Source organism: Bubalus kerabau, chromosome 4 (assembly GCF_029407905.1).
Source record: "Bubalus kerabau isolate K-KA32 ecotype Philippines breed swamp buffalo chromosome 4, PCC_UOA_SB_1v2, whole genome shotgun sequence".
In the NCBI taxonomy this organism is placed as follows: domain Eukaryota; kingdom Metazoa; phylum Chordata; class Mammalia; order Artiodactyla; family Bovidae; genus Bubalus; species Bubalus kerabau.
In genome coordinates this window covers 18,711,968-18,733,409 of record NC_073627.1, presented here as the reverse complement: position 1 = coordinate 18,733,409, position 21,442 = coordinate 18,711,968, and the positions used below count along the sequence as shown (strand labels likewise).

At 38.8% G+C, this 21,442-nt stretch overlaps 1 protein-coding gene across 4 annotated transcripts in view; it reads right to left on the bottom strand.

Moving 5' to 3' along the window:
- NSF (N-ethylmaleimide sensitive factor, vesicle fusing ATPase) overlaps window positions 1-21,442 on the bottom strand; it is a 148,313-nt gene that overhangs the window by 22,670 nt on the left and 104,201 nt on the right. For 3 of the 4 annotated variants that reach the window (XM_055575627.1, XM_055575628.1, XM_055575629.1), the window contains exons 14-17: window positions 18,028-18,184; window positions 14,661-14,794; window positions 3,785-3,851; window positions 1,734-1,813 (exon numbers count right to left, since the gene is read on the bottom strand). In XM_055575627.1, the coding sequence (XP_055431602.1) occupies window positions 1,734-1,813; window positions 3,785-3,851; window positions 14,661-14,794; window positions 18,028-18,184 (438 nt within the window). Of the gene's footprint in view, window positions 1-1,733; window positions 1,814-3,784; window positions 3,852-9,955; window positions 10,404-14,660; window positions 14,795-18,027; window positions 18,185-21,442 lie in introns of those variants that run through there. The other variant, XM_055575631.1, reaches the window with a different exon arrangement.

Genomic DNA, 21,442 nt, shown 5'->3' with positions numbered 1-21,442 from the left:
TATGTAGTCTTTTGTGACTGGCTTCTTCTGCTTATCATGTTTTCAAGGTTCATTCATGTTATAGCAAGTACTCAGCATTTTTGTAAAATGCCAAATAATCCTCCATTGTATGTATATACCATATGTATCTTATTCGATGAACATTTGGGTTGTTCGCACTTTTTGGCTATTATGAATAATGTTTCCATGAACATTCATGTACAAGTTCTTGTGTGGATATATATTTTCATTTCTGTGTGGTATATACCTAGAAACAGAATTGCTAGGGCATGTGGTAACCCTATCTTTAACCTTTTGAGTGCTAGACTGTTTCCCAAAGGTTGCACAGTTTACCTATTCCCACCAGCAGTGTATAAGGATCCAATTTCTCCATCTGTATGCCAACACTTGTTATTGACTTTTTTTTTCCTTGGCCATGCCACATGGCTTGTGGGATTTTTTTTTTTTAAGTTCCTGACCAAGGGTCGAATGGTGCAGTGAGAGACCAGAGTCCTAACCACTGTACATCCAGGGAATTCCCCTGACTTTTTAATCATGGTAATAAGATAATGTTCCTTTCCTCAAAGGTCTTACAATCATTTTTATAAAACAGAAACTGTTACTCCTAAGTCTTTATTCAAGATTTTGGAAGTCATTTGTTAATATGTTCTATTTATTTCTAAAAACACTCACTTCTCTATTTTCAGCTTTAATATAACCTAAAACTTCAACTATTGGGAGTAACAGTTTACAGAAAAATGATGTAAAAAATCCTTCACAGTGCAAATATGCAGTAAGTTTTCAAGATTGTTGTAGGTTATATTCCTTTTCACTAATCTAAGAAAAAAAATAAACCCTAGAAAATCAAGATAAGTCCTCTACCTTTAGGTCTAACATACATACAATTTTAACTGTTAACTTAAATATCAGATTCACCAGCTTAACATTAAATATTTTCCATACAACTTACTTTATGTCTCTAACTTCAAATATGGAATTCCCATACAGTTTTTTAAGTTAGTACTTCACCCCTTTGTATCTGCCTTTGATTGGCATTTCTTCAAGATTACAACATGCAGAATCAACCAAGAGAATTCATGTCTTGTGTCATAGCCAAACATGCTCTGGCAGCCTCTCCATAATTAACATATTTAACCAACCCTCATAGGTCAGTTTAAATGTGTTAAGCTATCAAAATCACCAGTCTCCAACAGCTACATCAGTAAAAATGGAACCACGGGAACCAAGATCCTGGCTATAAACTCACCCTTCAAAAGTGCCACGTGATGTGAGAAAAAGGCAAAGTCATCTGTAAAAACTAAAAACAAAACAAAACTCCCTGCAGGACATAAATTTCCCCAAATACAAATTCTTAGAAAAACCTATGAAAGATGGAACAAATGGGAACATATATTTAATCACTTCTACATTAATATCATGTGTTAATATCACTCATGGGAGAAGGGGTGGGAAGGGATGTGTAATGTGGTGGTGAACTTATAAAGGAACAAAACAGAATACTAACTGAAACTGGAATTTTGAGATTTTCAGAAAAAAATGGAAAACTTCTCTGCTTCAGAGAAGTGATTAAGAAAATTATTTACCTTAAGACAGAAGGCCAGACTGGATGACCTTGCAAAATCCCTTCAACAAGAGAATTTTACAAGTTTTTGATAATCTGCTTATTTAGAGAGTGCATCATTGTATAATTTACTGGAACAACTCTGTGAAAATGTTCCTTATATTATTTTTACCTGCGGAGGTGCCTTTTTCAGTAACACAAGAAGAGCCTGTAGTACCAGATTAGAAAATCGAGGGCCAATAGGGACATAATCTGGAAGAGAAACATTGCTGTGTTTAGGGATTCGATATACATATGCACATATTCCAAATATACAGATTTTTCTGCATCAAGAGTAAAAACAGTCTTAAATAAAAGTCATGTAACTAACGATAACAACAAAAAAAGCTTCTAAATATCCATTTTGTGCTTGTGTAGACATCTTTGATATTCAGAGACAGTTTTTTTTAAAGGGGAAAAAAAAACCCCCAGGTCTATTGACTAAACATTTCCAAGAAGCTACTGCAAACCTTGGCAATTCAGATGACTACACAAGGCAACAAAACAAGATACTAGAAAATGGAGAGAAGGGGAAGTAACAAGGAGTAATAATGGAAGTAAGGTACTTTGACACAACTGAAATGATGGTAAAGCCGTGAAAACTGGCCCACAGATGGTGAAGTACAGTGAATTTCTCAAAGAGCTTTCTGTTAAGCTCCTATTCATCCTTCAGGATTCCGCACAAATGTTACCCCCTCTGCTTTCTCTGCATAACGCGTGTGCACCCTTGCCCTGTGCTTAGAGCTGCCTTCCAGCAACAGCCCTCTGAAGTCAAAAGTGATCTTCCCTTTTCTGAATACCCAGAACACATGGCACGTTCTACTTTATATTAATTTTTGCAGATGTATGTCATAATGACAGCATCTTACTGTTTTTCTGAAGCCCTAATGATTCTAGCCCAGTGGTAAGGGCTCAGCAAATGCTTACCAAATAAATGAACCAACATGAACGGATAATAACTATTCATACAAGTGAAAATATACTCGGAGAGCAAACATTCCTGACATAGTACTGTTGCTATGACCACACATCTCAATTGTGTTTAGGTAAAGGAATTTATGCAGAGCTATGAGTACGTGCCCAAAAGCTTTTAAAGAAATAATCCCAGAAACTGAGATGAAATGTATCAAAAAATTGCAGATCCAAAACCCAGGTCACCAGATAAAACTATCTATTTAAGAAGACCTCTTACATATACTTACTTTGTTTTGTAACAAACACTGCCTCAGGAAACAGAAAAACAGATCATAGAGGACATAAAATAAGTCTCAAAATCATGGGGGAAATGTAGTAACAGTTAATACGAAATCATTACTACACCATTATAGACCCCTTAAGGAAGAAGGGGGTTAGTTAACCAGGTGTTGGTAGTATCTTCAGATATTTATTAAGTTACCAGGCGGGATCAATTTCAATCAATTTTGTTCCACCATCCTGAGCCACTGTTATAATGAATTTATCCCAGATTTATCTAGTTTGTGTGAAGAAATAAAATATAAGAGTAACAACACTGTTTTGGCATTTATTTGTGGAATACACCTTATGAGCTGAGTACAGGGACTGTTTTATTTATCTTTGTATTCTATAGGAGTGCACTTAAACATAGGAAATGTTTAATAGGTATTTTTAAAAATTACTGTAGAGCACTTGTAACTTTTGGAAAGTTTTTAACTTTCACAACATTATCTCATTTCTGTCTTTACATTTACTCTGTGGGATAACTAAGGAAGAGAATACAGTCTCTGCTTCATCTGAATGGAAACTGAGACAAAGACAACTTCTGCCCCAAGTGTTACTGCTAACTTGTAGATTTCACTCCAACCCTAAGCTCTTCTTTCCTTAGTTCTGACCCAGTTAGCAAATGGAACCTCTGAGTTACAGGCAGCTCTGAGGTAGAATATAGCAAACATATCCATCAACGAAAATTACTAATCATTTATTATGGTCAGGGAACTTTGTGGAAGATACAAAATATGAGACATGGACCCTTATCGTTATGTCATAAGGCATATTTACCACTGATACCACTGGTGACTTCAGATATAAGAGAAGTTATATTTCCTTATTAGATAAAGCTATTTCTAGTGCCCTATGGATTATAAACACCTGTATTTTCTCTTGTAATTTGTGAGACACTAGCTGTAATGTGGCAAGGATAGTACAATGGCAGAAGTGATGACTCACCAAGCAGTCTCTCAATGTCATCCACAACCACACAACTGAGCTGGGATTTGTATGCATCATCAAAGATCTAGAAGAAAAGCAAAACCATGGATTATCTCACTGCCCTCAAAACTTACAAAAATTTCCAAGAAGATAAAATTTAGCTAATTCTTGACCAATGCCCCCCCCCGCCCCGTCCCAAAACACAGTAAAACACCCAATATTTCTATTCTTTTTAAAAAGTTTTATTTATTTACGGCTGCGCTGGGTCTTTGTTGCTTTGTGAGGGCTTTCTCTAGCTGCAGCCAGAGAGGATGGGTGGTGGACAGGCTTCAGCAGTTGCAGCATGCAGGCTTAGTTGTGTGACAAAGGGGCTTAATTGCTCCGTGGCATGTGGGATCTTCCCAGACTAGGGGACTGAACCCATGTCTCCTGCGCTGGCAGGTGGATTCTTAACCACTGTGCCACCAGGGAAGTCCCACCCAATATTTCTGACTACACAAAACTAGACTTTAGTAGATAACAGAACTTTAGAAATTCAAGAGTTCTTACAAATTTAAAAGTGAGGAAATGGAGACCTGAAGCAGTTAAATGACTTGCCCAGGACATCACAGCTGGATCACAGCTGACCATGGGGGAGGGTAAGGCTACTTTCAGCTCCAAGGGCTGGATGCGTCACACTGGGGCGTGCTCAGGAAAAACTGGAATTAATCAACTGACAAATCCATCAAGTTTATCACAATGGTCTCTCCTCTCTCTGTCGGGGGCATGACTTTCAGTGCAGTGACTCAAGGGCTAAATGGAGCCACAGGAATGTGCAGGGTAAAACTGAATGTCATTTTATTAGTAGTAGGAACTGTGGCCCTGTCAACAGGAATAACGTTGAAAGCAGAGAATTCTATCAGCTCAAATCTGACTGTAACAGCCAAAGTGTCTACAAAAGAATTCCAGTTAGGTATAAAATATCAGATAGAGGCATCATTAGAACTAGACAAAAGATGACAGCGCATTATTTTAAGATAGCCAAATAAATGGAAATTAAGCAAGCAGTGAAGGAGGCTGTTATATCCTGGCAAGGAAGTAGCAATTTCAAGCCAGATAGAAGAATTAATTCTTTTTTAAGTTGAATATAAGCGCTCAAAGCCTTGAGACCACCGTTTTTGTAAATGTTGGCGGTTCCTATTCCAGTGCTCAGTGTAGCCCACTGGTGTCATCGCTAAGAATTAAACCCTGCATTCCAGTCCAATCTGACTGATGAGTAACCTCAATGCACCAAGATGGTAACCACCACTCTCCTGATTTTGCTTGGTAGTAGCATGACATTCCTTACTGGGTACCTTTTAACTATAGAAGATTAAGAATTAGGTATAGGAACAAAGTAAATTAAACCTACAATATTAATCTTTTTCATATTATGTTTAAAGACAACCTGTGAATACGTGGTCTTTAAAGCATTTGTGACAATTAAGAAAATTTACTACATTAGATTAATAGATTAGCCTTGCTAGTTCAATTTAAAACATGCAGTTGATAAATTGCAGTTAATAATTTATCAAAATTATTAATTTTGATAAACTTTAATGCTGGAAGGTGAAGTATAACTTTAATAGCCTTGCAAATAGTAATCTGAGATTCACCATAATTATATTATTGTGTGTGTGTGTGTGTGTGTGTGTGCTCAGTCATGTCTGACTCTTTGCAACCCCATGGACTGTAGCCCGCCAAGCTCCTCTGTCCATGGAATTTTCCAGGCAAGAATATTGGAGCAGGTTGCCATTTCCCACTTCAGGGGATCTTCCCAACCCAGATATTGAACCAATGTCTCTAGCTTCTCCTGCACTTGTAGGCAGATTCTTTACCACTATGCCACCATATTGTTAATTTTAATTTATTAAATAAATGTAATTATAGATTTACTGTGAAACTTAGAATGTTTTGTTAAACAACTGAAGTACTTCAAAGAGAAAATAAAACATTTTAAATGTCTAAATACAGTTTAAAATATTTAAAGAAACTGAAGTTGTAAAACTCTCTTTTTGAGCTACCCTTTACTTGACTTATAAATAGAATAAAATAAGTGGATTTTTTTAAAGTTTAAGTTTTCTTTTGTGTTGAAAAACTAGATTTTAAATTATATAATTTTATTATGTTGAATGTTAATTTTTTAGACCTCTAACTAGGTACACATGGTCTTTTCTATGCTCAAAAGTCACTCTCAAAGATGCAAAAATAAATAAATAAATAATCCCCAAAAAACTCATCAACAAAAATAAACCCAAAAGCAAAATGTCAACTCATGTGACAATCTACATGGTAAGTTTCTCCCTCACACACTGTATATTCTTTAAGGTAGGAAGTGTCTTCTTTAGCATTATGTGTTCAGGGTCTGATGCTTCACCGGTGCCTAATAAACATCTGCTGCATACACGTGGGCAAGAATGCCTCTGCTGCTTTCCTTTGCACCATCCCCTGTACCCGTCAGTCATCTACCCTTTCATCCTTAGCCATCTGTCTCCTCATTGGATTGTGAGGTGGATAAAACCTTTATTCATGTTACCCCCCTGCACCCAGCACAGAAGAGTATTTAGTAATCTTATCTGCTCAATGGATTCAATGGTTGCAACAACACAAGGTTCTAATTTCATCTTGTCATAAGTTACTTGCCTCTCTTCTCCTTCGGTATAGCATTTTGTACTGTGTATATATTACGGATTCATAGTATTCTTCCCTATATTACACCAGACTGCTAGCTCTTTGAAGGCAAGTACTGTTGTATTTATCTCTGTATCCATGTCACTTCATATGACACCTTATCAGAAAGTGATCAATAAATACTTACTGAAGGAATACACTGAAATTTACGCATTAAAGTCAAGTAGACATATCAGGGCAGTAGTTGGAGATGCATGACTGAAGTCAGAGAGTATGGACATCTCGTAATGCTGAAACCATGAGAGGGAAGAAATCTTCAAGGAGAAATGGTAGAAGTAGAATAAAGGGCCGAGGACTGAATCTTGGAGCGTTGTTCCGTTAACTCATTTAACAAATATTTTTAAATTCATATCATGTGTCAAGCAGTAATGAAGGCAATGGAGAGAGTAATAACTAAGGTCACGTGGAACTATGATGAAGCACAGCATGCTGATGTTAGCGGAGACACAGAGGATGTGGTGGCACTCAGCACAGGAGCTGTGGGGCCCAGGGCGACACCACACACATCCTACTCTTTCTGGCACATGGTCAGACTGCACTTTCTCAACCCCTCGAGTCAGGGATGATTATGGGGTTTGCGTTGGGTACTGAAATGGGAGTGGAGTATTTCACTTTCTGAAAGGAGCTTCAAGAGCCACGGCTGGTTCATTCTCTGCCTTGGCTATCACAGAATCACACGTGCGATGGAGCCACTATTACCTATCAGCTTGAGTCTCTGAGAAGCTGCAGCAGAGCTTCCTCTCTGAGTTATGGTGGACATGTAATGTGAGCAAGAAATAAACTCTGTAGTGTTAAGCCCCTGAGATTTTGGGGGCTATTCATTATTGCAGCATAATTTAGCCTATCGTGACTGGTATAAGAGCTTATGAAGTCGATGATGGTCTCCTAAATTCAGGAAGTGACATTTAAGCTGAGAACTGAAGGATGAACAATTCACTAGGAAAGAGGGAAGAAAGTATTCTAAGCAGAGCATATCAATTATAAGGAGGCACAGAGAAAATCCAGGAGCACTGCAGGAACTAACACAGTCTATAAGAACTAAAAGGAAGAGGGGTCAACATTGGTGCTGTGTGTATGGGGAGTGGTGGATGAGAGATGAAATGGAAGAGACAATGGAAAAGTTCAGAAGCTGTTCCACTGTGGTTCTCTGCTCGTTTTTGAAGACTGGACTAACAGCAGCTAATGTGGCAAACTCAGGTGATTTCTAGAAGTCATTAAAAATAATGCTTGGCTCTTTTAAAACATTTGCTCAGAATTCTATTGATATGAAGGGCTTTGATGCAAGCATATCATTCTGTCTGACAGACTGTAATATCATGGATTTGAGTCACAGGGGCCCAGGACATTGTAGATGGGATACTGCAGTAGTTCTACACTTTCTCTGAATCAGCCCCTCTTCCTCCTCAAAGCTTATAAACATTACTTAGGACATTGCTGGTGTCTGAACTAATGATAAATTTTCACCAATTTATCTCAGATACTGTGATCCACAAAGCATTTCAAATCATTTCACAGCTGACTGCATGGGCTACCTCTAACATTTTAGAAGAAAATACCTACAGCCTTTAATGTAGTTTGTTTTATTTTTGATTTTTTTACAGACAGGTCTTAATATACTAATTACTACCACGGGGAGAGGAGTACTCGCAGCTAACTCTCTTAACAACATACTAACCATGACAAAGGCTATGCAATTCCAGTTGTAACTTGACCAGTTTCAGTTGACTCTGCTTTAATTTAAATACACACACATCTTTCACTTCTCTCACACACATTCTTTCCCACAGGTAGTCACAAGTGTAAGATAAGGTCACCACTATTCTCCTGAACCCATGTTTCTGCCTAGTCTCCTCAGCCTCTTCCATTCTTGGCTTCCTGGCCCTATGCTAAATAAGGAGATATCAGGATTCCATTGGCAAGTATATGCAATTAGCTGCCAGACTAAAATCTGAGATATTTACATACTGAGTGGGGAAGTTCTACCATAACTGCAGACAGATAAACCCCAAAAGGAGGAGAGATGCAGAAAAAGTAAAACTGTACAAACTGCCCCAGCTCAGACACAACAACTGAAGTGCTGAACTTGCCATCAGTAACAGCACCTGGTGAATACACACTGCCTTCTCCAGACCAAAAGCCAAAACAACATTTAGCCAGGTGGGATGAAGCTGGGGCTACTGCTGGTATCTTACAGACTCTTTAAAAAATTAACTTCAATTCTGATCCTTTCATGTAGTAAGATGAAAGTACGATGCTCAAGTTTTTCCTGCTGGAGAGGTTATCAGGAGGGGATCACAGAAGGTATCATGCAAAGTAGGATACCTGAAAGAGGGGAGCGGCTAGAAAAACAGAAAAACCATGACTGCACACAGCAAACTGGAGGATATAGTTTTCCCAGCTCTATCAGGGAGTTTCCTAGAGCATGTAAACTTATCAGAATATATGTATTCTGAGAGTCAGGTGAGAAGTCTGAAAGAGAAGGCTGAAGAAAAGAATGGGGAGAATGGAAGAAAGAAAAAAAGTGTGGCAAAGAGTGACAACAGTCAACAGGGCAAAAACGAGAAGTCTACTCTAGAAGATGAAATCACAAAATCCCACAGTATACTTAGCTGTGGACGTAAGGGGACTGTCGTCATGAACCTCTTTGGTGCCTCCTCTCTTGTGTGCAAAGGCAGGCTGTGGGTCATGAGAGATGACCTAAAACGTGGGGAGCCTGGGCAGGTGGCAGGAGCATGCTGGATGCACTGTGAAAGGAGGTATGGAGCTCCTGTTGCTGAGGGCTTGGGAGCAGGTCTGGTCATGGACCTTGAGGGTGCCGAGAGCTCTCAAGGCACCGAGCCCACTCCTGGAATCTTCACATGAGCTGGGAACCACCTGTGTATAGGGGAGGGGCAGCAGCTGCAGCCTCTGGAGTCTACATGAATGCAAATGGGAACATGCCAGCATTAGCTCCACGTTAATCCCAGTCTTTTAGAATCACAAACGCCAGCAAAGCGTACTCCAAATAGAGTCTGACCTCCATTTTCTAGAACCTCTTTAGGGCTCTGAGGTAAGTGAAGCCAAATTCTCTGGTTCTTTCGGGGCTGAAAGAGTTCACCTCAATTCAGAAGTGGTTGGCATGAAGTACTGAGTTAGTAGGAATCTGTTGACAGTAGGAATTTGATGACTTAGAAAATCCCCAATGTAGTAAATCTGTCAGCAATTAGTTGAAAGCATACTCTAATCATATTTGGTAGCACATAAAAATGTAAGTGAGCAAATTCAAATCGGTGCTATCAGTAATAATCTCTCATTTCTAAAAATAACTTGGGAGTAGACCAAGCAAACATTAGCTGTCTTATAATGAAACTGACTCAGGAAGTGGACCTAAACTTTTGGCAAAGCGCTCAAGCTTCCTGGAAATGACCTCAAATTCCCTTATTTGTTCTCCCTGCTTTTCAGGAAAAATTCTTATAGTTTCACAAAATATGAGAGACAGACTGGGTGGGATATCTTTAATAACATAAGAAGTCACAAGGTCTGAAAGTTAAGTTCTACTGAAGGGCTGCACAATCCTCTTTTGCATGCCAGACAGATACAATCATCAGCAGACAAAGTATATTAAACAAAAAGAACAAGTGCTTGCCGCCCCCCGACCCCCAGCAGCACAGGGACCTGTGGTCACTTACAGGGTGTCCACTTGTCAGTCACTGCAAGCACACTCTTCAACAGATCAGCTACATGATATATTAGGATGTTAACCAAAAACATCCAAATTCTGTTGCTTAGTAACTGCTGTCAAAAGATCCAATTTCCAGTTCCGCTCTTTGTATGGACTAAACCATGAAAAGAGGAGGATTAGGCACCATGATTCTGTTCTGTGCAGACTACAATTTGCAGTGGGATTTACAGGAGGATATTCAAAGAAGATTATTTCTTTCTTGCAAAGCTAGTGGAAAGGAAAATGTCTTCCATTAATTTTCAGTCCTTTTAAAAACGAGACTATATGACCTTACTAACGGGTATAGTTTTAGAAATCACAAATTTTTTACTCGATTTTGTTCAAACAATGTAATCACATCAGACTGTCCTATTTCATCTCTGTACTGACTGTATACTCAGAAAGCATACTAGTTACAATCAAGATCTACTGCATTGTTATTTTTTTTCATTTAATGCCATTAACAGAACTAGCAAATATGTTTTTTTTTTAAAGTATAGATGCAAAAATGGATAAAGAAATTAAATTTTTTAAACAGAATAATGTTGGGGAAACAAAAACAAAATATGGGAGAAGAGAAAGATCTGTAAATACTTTATCTTAAGGGAACATATAGGGTCTCCTCCCCAACAGAATGTGAGAATAATACCTCATACAGAGTTTGCTAGTATTGAGGAGTTTACCTACACAGAGAAAGGATTTATTAAGCAAATTAAGAAGCAGAATTGAATTGAGTATAAACTACTTTCATATGTTTTAGCACCAGAATCTGTATGTAAATAAGAAGCAATAGCTTAATTGCAATTTAAGGTCTGAAAGTTAAGTATCTTAATCTTAGATACTCATTATAGCAAGCCTAATAGCTCTCTCCACTAACAAAAACTCTTGGTTTATGTAAAAAAAACAAGCAGTAAAATGATATATAAAGATATTATGGGCAAGAGTCCAAGGAAACTGATATTCTTATATGATGGGGCTGCGAGTATAAATTGGCACAACTTTCTTAAGAAGGTTTTATAAATATTAATATTTTTACATGTTTTAATAGCAATATTTATCATAAATTTACACCCATTAATATTTTTACCTTAGTAATCTCAGCTCTGAGAATTCATCCTAAGGAAATAACCAGAAATGTATGTACAATAATAATGATAAGTAAGAACAACCACTATACTTTATTGAGCACATATTATATCCCAAGGCACTGTATGATACAGCACAAAAATCACCATCTCATTTAATTCTCCTAACAATCCTATGAGGCACCTATTAATATTAGCCTCATTTTGTAGATGAGAAAATAGAGGTTTACAGGTTAAGTGACTATTAGAGCTGGTAAGCGCAGTGGACCTGGGATTCAAATTCAGGTCTATTAGAAACCAATGTCCAAATTCTCAGCCAGTAAATTTTGATGCTACTCTCAGAAAAATGTAATAAGCAAATGGGGGCAGTCACTGGAAGTTCTGGAGAAGGAAATGGCGACTCACTCCAGTACTCTTGCCTGGAAAATTCCATGGACAGAGGAGCCTGGTTGGCTACAGAACGTGGGGCTGCAAAGGAGTGGGACACGACTTAGTGACTAAACAGCCACGAATGAGCATTCTACAGAATACTGTTTATAATTGTGAGAAAACTTGGAAACAACCTAAGTGTTCAACAAAAAAGGAATGTTTAAATGGATATTACACAGCTATTAATTTAACATAATATTCAGATAAATTTTAATGACAATGAAAAAATTTTATAGTAAGTGGGAAAAAAACAGTATGTCCAATGTGATCACCAATACATAATACGTTGTGTGTATGTGTGTCTGAGAAGAAGATGGAAGAACAAATACGGACTTTATTTTCTTCTGTATTCTTTTCTGCATTTTCTAAATTATTTTTGAAATTGGGAAAAGCTACATTTTGGGCGTGGGAAGGATGTACCTAAAAGGAAAGAACTTTCTCCAGAATGATAAAAAAATTATAAATTATTTGTGCTTTGGGGGAAAAAAAAGACACCGGCTTTCCATTTTCACAGTAAAAAAAAAAAAATGAAGGGAAGAGAACAATGGCGGGAGGTAGACTAGAACGTCTAAAGAATGGCATTTATATTTCATTTTCAAAAGCAAACTGGAACACTGAGCACCTTCAGATGGGTCTGAGCCCTCAGGCTTTTGTCAAGCTATCATTAGGCAACAATGTGAAAACTATTTGCAGGGAAAGATTCTGCAGTATTTCTAATAAATTTCTAAGACACCTCTGCTTCATTCTTTTCTCCATTCTGTTCTTTAGTCACAGAGAATAATATTTTTCTCCAAGGAAAACCCAAAAAGTCTAAATATGAATTTACTATACTGCTGAAGCAGAAATATTTTTTGCAACTTTAAGAGTATACAGCTGATCCAGACAGTGAATCATGAATCCAAATGATTTTAAGTAAGCTGGTATAGACACATTTTTATACTCCTTAGCCTTCCACTCATCTGAAACCTTACCTTGAAAGGCTGCAACAATTTAAAGATTAAATCATAAGTTATTAAGTCATTAATTTAACCATTTAAGCCTCTAAAATCAGCACATATTACCTTCCCCCCTCAAGTCAATTTGCAAGAGATTGAAATAATAAAAATGATAATATCTCACACTTACAAAGCTGCTTTGATGTGCAGGAGCCTAAAATACTTTAAAAAAAACTTTATAGAAAAGACTAGGACCATCCACCCACATCTCAGAGTACATCTGAGGTAGAACCTGGCAGCTGGTGAAAAGCAATGGAGTAAATTACCATCTGCACAGAAGACTACTTTTAAACAAGTATAAGAGATAGATGGAGTTAGGAAAATACAAACAGAATTAGCTATTCAATTAAATGGGAGGTTCAGTGGCTACGAGTCCAAGAGCTGTTTAAATTTTCACCAAAAGAAATGGTTTAAGGGTTCCCTTTAGAGGGAAACATAAAAAATACAAAAAACAAAAAGAACAGCAACCCCATCTACATAAGGGAGGTTACTGGTCCTAGAGATTCTGTCCAGGTCTTCCCAGGAACGATAGATACTACTGGTTTCATCTCAGACACCAGTCCTGTGTCTTATGATATTTAAGTTCTTTTTGTGTCAGGCAACAACATTTCCCTCACTTTCACACTCAGTTTTAACGACCTTGTGCAGAATGTTTATCTCGACGATTCAGTGTGCAGGGCTGGAATCCTGCTCCAAGCTCTGCCTCCTCCATCCATTTCAAGGAGTCGACACAAATGATTTTCTGCTGCCTGCACAAACATTAGACTCCTCAAACTTACATTTTTGGGGAGTCTGCTTTTGAAAAAATGTATTTTCCTCTTCAATCTCCTTCCTAAAGAAACACTTAGGTAATTCTATCCTACATCTTTATAAAGTGAGGGCCTAGGAACAAGGTAAAAGCACATCTGAGCTGTCTTTACTGGGTAGCAGTCCCATTCTCAAGATTCTTTTCCCTTAGTCTGGCAGGCAGATTCTTTACCAGCTGAGCTACCAGGGAAGGCCCCTGGCTTTCTCACATCTCTTTAACTTTTAACTTACAGTCATTTTTTATCTATAAAAAAATCAAGCTTGAAAAAAAAGAGTTTAAGTACAAGATATATTTCAACTAGATATATAAAAACTAACCTTTCTTCAGTCTGGGAGTATGCAAAATCAGAATATCAGTGAAAACCAAGTGAGGTGAAACAGCATTAAGAGTGTTCAGCACTGATTTTTGTTGTTTTTGTTTTTAATGAGCAACCACCTACTATCCAAATACCTTACACGGACGGTACTTGCTTGAATGTGAGAGCGATGAACCAGACGATCTAAGAGGCCTTTCAGCGCTAGGACCCTAGTCTATGCTGTTGTAACTTTCACCGGTGGTTCAAGCAGCCATGCTAGGAAGGTGACAAAGGGTACTTGGAGAAACGCAGAGACGAGGACCACCTGCCCCAGGTCTGCCGAGCGGATGCTGATTATTATCTAAGACATCACCATCTTTCTGTAGGGGTTTTGAGAATATCTTTCCAATGATATAACTTTGTTCTTTCCCAAACAATACAGTCAACTTAACTGACCCCAGTCTGATTTTGCAGATTGATGAGAGAACTTAAAAAATCCTAAATGAATTTGCTCCACTCTACTCAAACACACTTAATGCAGGCCTTTCAGTTGACACAAACTTAAGAAATGAAAAATAATCCTAATATATACTAAGTAAAGCATAATCTGGAAGATAAAGGTACTTTAATAAAAATACATTACAAAGTTAAATACTATATCTAAAACAGTCACTGTTTCCCTCCCCCCAAATTCTGCTGATAATTTCACTTGAGAAGAACATAACTGTTATGGCTTATATATATACACATGTGTGTGTGTGTCTACATATATACATGTGCAAAGATAAATATATATGTACATGTGTATGTATACACACCATACACGTACATCTAAAAGGTAGGAAGTCAAAACGAAAGTAAAAATCTTGATACCTTCTTCATGGCCTGACACTTGGCTGTCTCAGAAAAGCCAATCATCTTATCAGGAGAACAGATCTTGATGAAAGGGAAGTTGGATTCCTCTGCAATCCTAGCAGCTAAAGCTGTCTTCCCACTGTGAGGAGGGCCTGCATAACGACAGGAGCAAGTCAGGGGAAAAAAGCCAACCTAAGCAAAGGAGAACCAAACAAGTTTAAACTTTTATCCACAAAGTACTGAGGCCTCAACCAGCTGCTCATTAACATTTCCCGACACAATTTCACGGCAGACATGTTTTCTCTTATTAGCAACTAAACAGACTGATTAGCATTTCTCAAAAGTATGATGAAATATATTCCTTCTTTGTCACATAACCTTAATCTTTCAAGCTTCTGGCTACATATACAAAATGCAAGGTTTTGCTTCTTTAAAAAAAAAGAGAACAAGAAAGCATTCAAATGCATATCAGTACTTATTAGTTCCATCAAATCATTTGTCTGACAAAAAAAAAATACAATCTTCTTAGGAGATGATATTAGGGGTAGGGAAAATTGCCCCTGCTCAGTTGCTTCAGGCGTGTCCGACTCTGCGATCCTATGAACTGAAGCCTGCCAAGCTCCTCTGTCCATGGGATTCTCTAGGCAAGAATAATGGAGTGGGTTGTCATGCCCTTCTCCAAGGACTCTTCCCCACAATAGATTGAACCCAGGTCTCCTGCGTCTTCTGCATTGCAGGCACATTCTTTATAGCTGAGCCACCAGGCTAGAAAACTAAAGACTCAGGTCTTCTCATGAAGGCAACCAAATCTATAAATTCACCTATATTTAGACAACTCCTCCTTCCCTTCTGTGTAATAAAAGATGTTCCCCTCTCCCACCCATAAACCGATCAATTATTCTTTCCCGTCTTCTCAGAAACCTGATATTATCAACTGTACCCTCTCCCCCTGTGTTTCACCCTCTCCCTCTTCCCTGGAGCCTTTCCAACAGCATTTAAACATGCTCTAGGCTACTGACACGATTGATGCGACTTAGCAGCAGCAGCAGCAGGCTACTGACAGTTTAATAAAAAAGACTCTTTTTTGACTTCACTACTTTCAACACTACTCTGCCTTGTCCCTTCAAAATGGAATGTCCCTAAACAATCATCTACTCCAGCTGCCTTCACTCACCGTCCAACCATCCTCAAACCAACCTCATGGCTTCCATTCCTATTACATGGCACAGGCTCCCATCAGGGCCACCAATGACCTCGATCTCACCAAATCCAACGTTGTAATCTGTTGGCCTCTTAGGAGTATTTGATACAATTGACAGCTCTCTTCTTTCTTTAAATACCTTTCTTGGCTTCTGTGACAGCACGTTCTCTTTTCCTTCTCTTAACTCTGGTTATTTTTGTTCAATCTCCTTTGTCAACTCTTCCTGCTTTACTTAGTCCTTCAACATTGACACACCTCAGAGATCAGTCCTAGACCCCTCTTCCTTCTCAACCTTCCCTTTCTCTAAGTGACTTCATCCACTCCCATGGATTGAACAATAGTCTACACACTGACAACTCATGAATGTATACTGCTAGCTAGACTTGTCTTCTGAGCATAGACCTACATATCCAATGGGCTACTCAACATTTTCCATTCAATTATCCCATAGAATAGAACTGATTCAGTGACTCAGGGTGTTTAAGGAAGATATTTGTTGTTTAGTCGCTAAGTCGTGTCTGACTCTTTTAGGACGCCATGGGCTATAGCCTGCCAGGCTCCTCTGTCTATGGGATTTCCCAGGCAAAAATACTGGAGTGGGTTGCCATTTCCTTCTCCAGGGGATCTTCCCGACAAAGGGATTGAATCCACATCTTCTGCACTGCAGATGGATTCTTTACTGCTAGGCCATCAGAGAAGCTCGATCATCCTATAGGAACCTTGAACTTTTGTGTCTAGAAATGAACTTGTGATCTTTGTTTCTGAAATGAACTTCTCTACTAGAGCTCCCACTCTTAGTAAACAACATCATTCACCAGCCCTGGAATAACAGAAACCTGGGGATCATGTTTGATACCTCTCTCCATATTCAATATAGCTACTATTTCTAAGCTTCAGCTTCCTCATCTGCAAAATACAGACCCAGCAGCATCTACCCTTGAAGGACTGAAGTGGGGTTTAAATGAGAAGGTGTGTGTAAAGTGCTAGTAGAGTGACTGGCAAACAGTTAAGAGTTCAAAGAATGTTAGCTTCATTATGCTTAAAACTTAATCAATAATTATTATAAAGTCTCTTTTATTCTACCTCCTAAATATTCCTCAAAATAGTCTACATGACTCCATTTCCTCTACTACTATGTAGCTTCAGACCATAATCAGCTCTCATTAAGACAACTGCAACTGCTTCTTACCACTGGTCTTTCCCATATATTAATATTTTTACCACTCCAATCCAATCTCTATCACAAAGTGGTCATGATGTTTTGAAAACACAAATCTGATCATGTCACTTCAGTGCTAAAAACCCTACAAATGCCTCCCCATTGCCCCTCAGATAACAGTCTAAATCATTAATGTGGTCTATTAGGCTTTGCACGAACTGGCTCCTGTCTACTTCTTCAGTCTCACATTTTAGCCAGTCTCCCTTTCTGTTTCAGTCTCCTTCCAACCCTGGGCTTTTTCATATACTGGTCCCTCCGCTTAGAACACTGTCCCCAGTTACTCTGCCCAACCAGTTTCTCCTCATCCTTCAGGTCTTGGCTTAATGTGTTTCTCAGGGAGCCCTCACCCTCAGACCTTTGGAAAGAGCTAGATCCATTGTCATGTGGACTTGCTGAACTTTTCTGTTGTTCTACTAATAATCATAAAAAATAACCGGAGAATAGAATGTCCTTCCTTTTTTTGTCTACCTGCTAAAATCCTGACTGATCCTTCCAAGTCTACACTGAACAGTTTCTTTGACCACTTCTGGGCAAGATGACTTGCATTCATATACCCTTACACACAAACACGGTAGTTAGGCCTTTTTCACGACCAAACTGATCCCTGTGAGTGTCTTTGTGTCTCCCACAACCAATTCAACGCCTAAAACATAGTAAGTACTCAGTGAATATTTATTTAACTGTTTTGAGTACTATGTGTATCATAAGAGTCTATTAAGTAACACAGAAATTTAGATACAGTCCTATAAGAAAATGAGTTGCTATCAATCATCAGTAACATTCTACTCCAAGAAAATTTAAATTTGTGCACAATATTGGAACACAGAATGGACTGCGATTTTCAGAGCATGAACAAGTTTAGAACTGAAAATTCAGTTTTCTGGAATGTGCTAAACGGTTTTGTATAAGTGCTTTTAAAAAAAACAACAGAAAACTTTTGATGCCATCTCATCACTTTTTCTCACCTTCCAAGAGGACGCTGACCAGTGGTGTGCGGTCACTGTTTTTAGTCTGTTGAACCAGAAGTTCCCCATCTTCTAGAACTCGAGTAACTGGATCACCCCATTTGATGATACCATTCATAATGTAACTTGCATAATCCTCTTGGTTTGTGCCAAACGCCTATGAAGGAAAAGGACAGTTTAATGCATTTTCAGCATTAGTATTAAGACTTAAATATTTAAAGGCATAAAGGATGAGTAATAATTCCCACATGCTAGTGCTGTAACAATATCCCATATTAATATAAAAACCCTGAAAAGCAAAATAAAAACAAAACTGTTTTATAATTTCTCACTCAACTTTTTACCCAATTAGGGGGAAACAAATAAATTTTAGAATAAGAAATAGATTCTAGGCTCAGATTCTATGACAGCCCAAGCCCTCTCAATCTCTGAGATGGGGTATGTTCCAACGTGCTTGTTTTTGTAAGGAGGACATGGGCTGTTTCTGTTAAGAACAAAGGGAAAAAGGCAGAATATGGATTTAGAAAATGAAAATGGTTGACTCAGCACACAGAGATACTACCCTAACACCGACTGTAGGTGTCAGGGATTAAAATGGAAATATGAAATTGTACTGGGGCTCTGTGATGACCTAGATGGGTGGGATGGAGGGGGTGGGTGTGAGGGAGGTCCAAGAGGGAGGGGATTTAAGTAAATATATAGCTGATTCTTGTCTAACTCGATGAAACTATGAGCCATGCCATGTAGGGCCACCCAAGACAGATGGGTCATGGTGGAGAGTTCTGACAGAATGTGGTCCACTGGAGATGGGAATGGCAAACCACTTCCGTGTTCTTTCCTTGAGAATCCCACGAACAGTATGAAAAGGCAAAAAGATAGGACACTGAAAGATGAACTCCTCAGGTCAGTAGGTGCCCAATATGCTACTGGAGATCAGTGGAGACATAACTCCAGAAAGACTGAAGAGACGGAGCCAAAGCAAAAACAACACCCAGTTGTGGATATGACTGGTGATGGAAGCAAAGTCTGATGCTATAAAGAGCAATACTGCAGAGGAACCTGGAATGTTAGGCCCATGAATCAAGGCAAATTGGAAGTGGTCAAACAGGAGATGGCAAGAGTGAATGTCAACATTTTAGGGATCAGCAAACTAAAATGGACTGGAATGGGTGAATTTAACTCAGATGACCATTATATCGACAAGATATAATGGTCAAGAATCCCTTAGAAGAAATGGAGTAGCCATTACAGTTCACAAAAGAGTCCAAAATGCAGTACTTGGATGCAATCTCAAAAACAACACAATGATCTCTGTTCGTTTCAGAGGCAAACCATTCAGGATCACAGTAATCCAAGTCTATGCCCCGACCAGTAATGCTGAAGAAGCTGAAGCTGAACAGTTCTATGAAGACCTACAAGATCTTCTAGAACTAACACCCAAAAAAGATGTCCTTTTCAATATAGGGGACTGGAATGCAAAAGTAGGAAGTCAAGAAATACATGGAGTAACAGGCAAATTTGGCCTTGGAGTACAGAACGAAGCAGGGCAAAGACTAATAGAGTTTTGCCAAGAGAACGCACTGGTCACAGAAAACACCCTTTTCCAACAACACAAGACTCTACACATGGACATCCAGATGGTCAATACCGAAATAAGACTGATTATATTCTTTGCAGCCAAAGATGGAGAAGCTCGATACAGTCAGCAAAAACAAGACTGGGAGCTGACTGTGGCTCAGATCATGAACTCCTTATTGCCCAATTCAGACTTAAATTGAAGAAAGTGGGGAAAACCACTAGACCATTCAGGTATGACCTAAATCAAATCCCTTATGATTATACAGTGAAGTGACAAATAGATTCAAGGGATTAGATCTGACAGAGTACCTGAAGAACTATGGATGGAGGTTCATGACATTGTACAGGAGGCAGGGATCAAGACTATCCCCAAGAAAAAGAAATCCAAAAGGCAAATGGTTGTCTGAGGAGCCTTACAAACAGCTGTGAAAAGAAGAGAAGCGAAAGGCAAAGGAGAAAAGGAAAGATATACCCATTTGAATGAAGAGTTCCAAAGAATAGCAAGAAGAGATATGAAAGCCTTCCTCAGTGATCAGTGCAAAGAAATAGAGGAAAACAACAGAATGGGAAAGACTAGAGATCTCAAGAAAATTAGAGATAGTGTGGGAACATTTCATGCAAAGATGGGCACGATAAAGGACAGAAATGGTATGGACCTAACAGAAGCAGAAGATATTAAGAACAGGTGGCATACACAGAAGAACTGTACAAAAAAGAGCTTCATGACCCAGATAATCACGATGGTGTGATCACTCACCTAGAGCCAGACATCCTGGAATGTGAAGTCAAGTGGGCCTTAGGAAGCATCACTATGAACAAACCTAGTGGAGGTGATGGAATTCCAGTTGAGCTATTCCAAATCCTAAAAGACGATGCTGTGAAAGTGCTGCACTCAATATGCCAGCAAATTTGCAAAACTCAGTAGTGGCCACAGGGCTGGAGGTCAGTTTTCATTCCAATCCCAAAGAAAGGCAATGTCAAAGAATGCTCAAACTACCACACAACTGCACTCATCTCATACACTAGTAAAGTAATGTTCAAAATTCTCCAAGCCAGGCTTCAACAGTACATGAACCGTGAACTTCCAGATGTTCAAGCTGGTTTTAGAAAAGGCAGAGGAACCAGAGATCAAATTGCCAACATCCACTGGATCATTGAAAAAGCAAGAGAGTTAAAGAAAAACATCTATTTCTGCTTTATTGACATGCCAAAGCCTTTGACTGTGTGGATCACAACAAACTGTGGAAAATTCTTCAAGAGTTAGGAATACCAGACCACCTGACCTGCCTCTTGAGAAGTCTGTATGCTGGTCAGGAAGCAACAGTTAGAACTGGACATGGAACAACAGACTGGTTCCAAATAGGAAAAGGAGTACGTCAAGGCTGTATATTGTCACCCTGCTTATTTAACTTCTATGCAGAGTACATCATGAGAAACGCTGGGCTGGATGAAGCACAAGCTGGAATCAAGATTGCCAGGAGAAATATCAATAACCTCAGATATGCAGATGACATCACCCTTATGGCAGAAAGCAAAGAACTACAGAGCCTCTTGATGAAAGTGAAAGAGGAAAGTGAAAAAGTTGACTTAAAGCTCAACATTCAGAAAACTAAGATCATGGCATCTGGTTCTATCACTTCATGGCAAACAGATGGAGAAACAGTGGAAACAGTGACAGATTTTATTTTGGGGGTCTCCAAAATCACTGCAGATGGTGACTGCATCCATGAAATTAAAAGATGCTTGCTCCTTGGAAGGAAAGTTATGACCAATCTAGACAGCACATTAAAAAGCAGAGACATTACTTTGCCAACAAAGGTCAGTCTAGTCAAAGCCA